The 5,776-nt window shown below is 46.0% G+C and overlaps 1 protein-coding gene across 1 annotated transcript in view; it reads left to right on the top strand.

Moving 5' to 3' along the window:
- The first annotated feature begins 824 nt into the window (after window positions 1-824).
- PGRMC1 (progesterone receptor membrane component 1) overlaps window positions 825-5,776 on the top strand; it is an 8,437-nt gene continuing 3,485 nt past the window's right edge. Inside the window, exons 1-2 of the mRNA XM_006904704.3 lie at window positions 825-1,248; window positions 4,932-5,087. Coding sequence (XP_006904766.1) covers window positions 924-1,248; window positions 4,932-5,087 — 481 coding nt within the window. The 5' untranslated portion in view covers window positions 825-923. The remainder of the gene's footprint in view (window positions 1,249-4,931; window positions 5,088-5,776) is intronic.

Genomic DNA, 5,776 nt, shown 5'->3' with positions numbered 1-5,776 from the left:
AAAAAAAAGCGCAACAGAACGTTGCTTGTTGATGTGCTGAGACTGAACAAATCAATGACTGCAAAAGGGTTTAGTTTTCTGAGAAAGAACACAGAATAAATCGGGCAATCCCATCCGTTTCCCTAGATATCGGGGGAGATGTCAGACAGGGGCCTGTGCACTGACTTTAGCCATCCCAGGGGTGTCTGCCCCACGGCATCTGGGGGGAGTATTGGAGAAGGGTCGTCAGGAGAGTGAATGGGGGTTTCTAAAGTGCAAATAGGTAGGCTGGGTCTCAAAGGTAGGAAAAGGAGCTAGAGGAGTGAGTTTTCTGTCTCCTAAGAAAGCCTCATGGTCCCGGGATATGGCCGGGTAAAGATGAGGCTTCGGATTGTAAGCCAGAGAGAAGGCTAAAACAAGGAAAATGGAGTCGGTGTTTGGCGCTCATCAGGTGGTGGACGGGGCCTCAGACGGGGATCCCAGCAGACCAAGGCTCTCTGAGGGAGTGTGTGCGCGAGGAGCAAGCAGGGTGCGCGGAGCTGCGCCCTGCGTCGCTGCAAGGCCGAAGAGGGCCTGAGTATGGCGTCAGGCGGGGTCTGGGGCCTCGCAGGTGGAACTGAGATGTGGGCCAGGCTCTCTCCGCAGCTGGGGAGGACGGATAGGGCTGGGAGAAGGAAGCCGCCGTCCATATGAAAGTGGAGAGAGGGAGAGGCTGAGCTGGGCGGGGTTGAACTCAGCGGGGCCGCGCGCTTCCGTGGGCTTGGGAGAGGCAGGAATGTGAGGCTCCGCCTATTTCGGGCCCGCCTTCGCCCCGCCCAGCCCCGCCTCCTCCCCTACTAGTATTTGTCCGCCGAGCCCTGCGCGCCACTAGATCGCAGAGAGGGAGGAGAAAGCCGATTTCCGGAGCCTTCCCTCATCCCTGTCCAACCTTTGCTCCTCTGATCATGGCTGCCGAGGATGTGGTGGCGACGGGCGCCGACCCGAGCGAGCTGGAGGGCGGGCTGCTGAACGAGATTTTCACGTCGCCGCTCAACCTGCTGCTGCTCGGCCTCTGCATCTTCCTGCTCTACAAGATTGTGCGCGGGGACCAGCCGGCGGCCGGCAGCGACAGCGACGACGACGATCCGCCCCCGCTGCCCCGCCTTAAGCGGCGCGACTTCACCCCCGCCGAGCTGCGGCGCTTCGACGGCGTCCAGGACCCGCGCATACTCATGGCCATTAACGGCAAGGTGTTTGACGTGACAAAAGGCCGCAAGTTCTACGGGCCCGGTACGGCTGCAGGCCCCAGGGGCGTGGAGACAAAAGAAGGGGCCCTGGCACGGGGCTAGATCCGGGAGGGGCGAAGGGGGAGCAGGGCGCCCCCCGGGGGAGAAATAGCGATGAGCCAGTGAGGGCAGGCAGCGGAGAGCCAGGCGGTGGGGGCAGGGCGGCTCCCCCGGCGGGCGGGGGGCAAGGGGGCCCTCCAGAAGAGTGCGGGCCAGTGGGGTACGCAGATTCCCGACCTCGCGCTGATAGCGCAGGGATGGGAGGGTGCAGAGGCTGACGCACTTAAGCCAAGGATGGGTCTCGAGGCTGGAAAGGGTGTAGAGAGAACAGCAAAACACAGTGTTAGAGGAGTTTCAAAGGTATCGGATTTGGGGGTTCCTGGAAGGAGGGGGTGGTGTCGGGCTGGAGAAAGGAAATGTGGGTGTCTTGAGGGAGGCATGGTGGGAGAGCGGGAGGAGGGAGGTCCAGCCTTGGAGAGGACGCGAAGGTGGATGACTCCAGGTGTAGCCATGGTGGAATGTGACAGTGTGGGAGAAGAAAAGGGAGATGGGATTAGCAGCAGGTAGAAACATCATGTGGGGGTGAGTGATGTGAGTGTGCGTTCCGTGTGCTTAGTCAGTGTGTGTGGCTTGTCAGGCGTGTGTGTGCGCGCGCACGCGTTACTTGGAATGTGGTATATGTCAGGTATGTGTCTGGCATGTGTTTGGTATGTGCGCGCGCACTGTGTGTGGCAGACGGGGAAAAGCTGAAAGGTGAACAAGGAGGTTCCATGGGAGGAAGGGAGCTTCGAGGGAGGAATAAAGGCTAGATGTGGCGGACAATGGGAATATAGCAATATGAGAAAGTAATACAGTATTTTAGTCTATATCTGGAGAGAAAACTAGAAGCCCAAAAAAAATTTAAATGGAGGGAGAAGTGGGAGGATCCTGAGAAACAAAGGCTGCTGGGTGTGGGGATTCAGGAAAAACCAACCAGAAGGGAAATGAGGGGTGGATGGATGGACGACTGCTGAGCTGTTGGAGGGGGCAGGCTTGAAGGGGCCTTAGAGATGAGGCTTTTCAAACCTCATTGGATCAGAATCACCTGATGCACATGAGGAAAAATACAGATTCCGGCCTAATCGCCGTGACAACGGAAGAGTCTATGGGGGAGATCACCAGGAATCTGCATTTTAACATGCTTCCCCAGGCCGATGCAACCAGGTTTGGAAAGTCCTGCTATATAGAATATTTGCAGAGGAGGGAGAGATTTTTGCTCCTCCAATATGGACTCCTCTAAAATCATGGAGTGTGTCCACACTGATGGCTCTCCCCTGCTGCTCTGGAGAGGGAAGAATATGGAAGGCAGAAATCTGGCCATCCCCACTCCCACTTTATTTTACTGTCTCAGTCCAACTAATCGAAATCAGATGTGTTAAAATTCTTAAGGAACTCTCCCACTTAGCAGTTTATTTTTCTTGTGGACCATTTAGAATACCTACTTTCTGCAGACATGTAACTGTCAAAATAATTTGAAAACCACACCTATATTTGTCAACTTATAGCACAACACCTAGAGGCATTATTAATAAATATAATCATGTAAATACCTGTTATTACTGAGCTACACCATAAAGTTGTCAAAACACATGCATGGGGCATCTTTATATGATTGTAGTTTTCAAAGTCCTTGAGAGAAATATAGGCCTGTGTACAGAGCACAAACCTAGGAGTCAGGCAAGGCAACCTGTGTGACCCATTGCAAAGCATTATTCTCTCTGGGCCTTAGTTTTCCCTCTCTAAAATGATAAAGATGGCCCACTGTGAGATTTCTAAGTCTCTACCTGCACTATCATCCCGTGAGCCCATGAATATATGGCATGACATGGAAAGGATGCTTCATGTTACAAAGGATTCCTAAGAATTATTCATATAAAACTGGAAGGAACAAACAAGACAAACAAAAACTCATAGACATGAACAACAGTATATTGGTTACCAGAGAAAGAGAGGTAGGGGTGGGGGGGTAGGTAGAAAAGGGTAAAGGGGGTCAAATATATGGTGACAGAAGGGGACTTGACTTTAGGTGGTGAACACAACACAATATACAGATGATGTCCTATAGAATTGTACACTTGAAACCTATATAATTTTATTAGCCAATGTCACCCCAATAAATTTAATTTAAAAAATGATTCATACACATATGTAAAAACTTGCTTTTTTTGCTTAATAATCTATCTAGATATCCTTTGTTACTACAAACAAATAAAACAAATAATCCTTAAAAACAAAAGAATTATTCATTTGAGCACCTATTCTACCTATGCTTGGCACTTTTGTAGGTTCTGGGACTATGGCAGTGAACAATAACAAAACAAGCATCTCTGCTCATGGAGCTTACATTCTAGTAAATATTCATTTTCTCCAAAGTCTTTTAAAGCTCCCCTTAGACTGTTTAAGTATTTTGTAACCATATCTGAAATGGTGAGGTCCAAGCCAATACAATTGGGTCTCTTTTCAGGTGCTAGATGCTACCACTTCCATTCGAGGTCTACGTTTGTGAAAACTATGTGAAGTTTTCATTTTTTTTACCTTCTCTAATGGAAATAGTAGCATGTAATGATGATTAACAATAATCATTTTTCTTTGGAATCTTATTCACATTTAAAAGATTATAAATTTCGTCTAATTTATAAAAAAAAAAAATCCTGGTGGATTGAGGTTGCAGGTGACTAGACCATATTGAATCTTGACCCATTCTTGTACTCTGGCATAGTGGTTACCTACAAACTTTTTAATGTCAGGGTTGCTACTCAATCAACCTTTGGAAAAACACGTTAAAGTACACTGGATTATTTTCATTTATTTGTGCAATATTTAAATAAGTTTAAACATCTACTTTAAGTACCTACAGAATGATTCACTGCTCTCTTAGACAAAAGTTCAGTGTAATATATAATAGCATTCTAATGTTTTATATAATTATATTGGGGTATTGATTCAGACTTTATTTTCCATGAAAGTTTTAGGATTTTCAGTCTTCTTTCTCTTCAAGCCCACTAAAAAGTAACAGAGCTGATCTCTACTCTTTATTGACAGTGAAGATTATGTAACATGTGGATAGATTTCTGAACCACTGATAACTCTTAGAAAATGATTTCTCCTGCAGATGCCACATGTTACTGTTTAATACAATCATAACCAAAGATATCTATGAAATACTTTCAACTCATTAAAACACATCAGAATACACTGGAAATGTCCTCATTTACTAAAATCTTAGTGTTTATTATCTTAAGAAACCACCTTTCACTGGTGTAGCCCACGTACCCAGAACAGCCAGGCTTTGGGTTCAATGTCCTAAAGCTGAATTCTGACCTGTGGACTCATTTTATCTTGCATCGGTCCCTACCACCACCTCCTCTCACAAGATTTATGGCCTTGTAATTAGACATTTGAAAATCACTGGAAATGGATGATAATGTATAACAATTTGATTTCGTTTTTTAAAAGGTCAATAACAATAGGTCTAGTATCCACTACATAATGATTAGAGTATTAACACTTATGGTTTCCAAATGGAATTGGGTATCCTAAAACTACTTTCTGTGTTGATGGGTAAGGAAGCCATTTTCTATGAATGAACTACAGCAAACTTGACAGTCTGATGAAGAATTGGTCTTTGGTTTTGTTTTGTTTTTAAAGAGGGGCCATATGGGGTCTTTGCCGGAAGAGATGCATCCCGGGGCCTCGCCACATTTTGCCTGGATAAGGAAGCTCTGAAGGATGAATACGATGACCTTTCTGACCTCACTCCTGCCCAGCAGGAGACCCTGAGTGACTGGGACTCTCAGTTCACTTGTAAGCATTTTTTTTTTATTTGTGCCTGGATCAAATTTCGACCAGTAATGGGATTCATGGCAGTCCAATAGTTATTGCTAAACAGCCTGAAGCTTAGGAGCACTTTGATAGGATCCTGAATCTTGGACAGATTAGATTCGTGGCTTGAAGTAATTGCAGCAGTGCTGAGTCACTTGCTATCATTGCATACTAATTTTTAGCTCGTTCTCTATGAAAACTAGGGTTTGAGAGGTTTGCATAAATTCCACACTAGGATTTGATGCTTGGTATGGGGGGAAAAGAGAGCAGCCATCTTAGCTACAGAAAAGGATTTTCATAAGCCCTCACTTGTAGAACTTGCTATTTAAAAGCATCCCACATTTCTGTTGAAGAATGGGAAACTTGTATTCTACCAAACTGTTTCTCTTTGAATCTAATTGAGCCTAACTATAGGCCTCATCAATTCCACACTAGGATTTGATGCTTGGTATGGGGGGAAAAGAGAGCAGCCATCTTAGCTACAGAAAAGGATTTTCATAAGCCCTCACTTGTAGAACTTGCTATTTAAAAGCATCCCACATTTCTGTTGAAGAATGGGAAACTTGTATTCTACCAAACTGTTTCTCTTTGAATCTAATTGAGCCTAACTATAGGCCTCATCTACGAATGACACAGATAATCTGCCCAGCAACAATGGTGTGCATTTTTTT

Source organism: Pteropus alecto, unplaced genomic scaffold (genome assembly GCF_000325575.1).
Source record: "Pteropus alecto unplaced genomic scaffold, ASM32557v1 scaffold280, whole genome shotgun sequence".
NCBI classification, from domain to species: Eukaryota; Metazoa; Chordata; class Mammalia; order Chiroptera; family Pteropodidae; genus Pteropus; species Pteropus alecto.
This window is presented reverse-complemented; position numbering and strand designations above follow the sequence as displayed.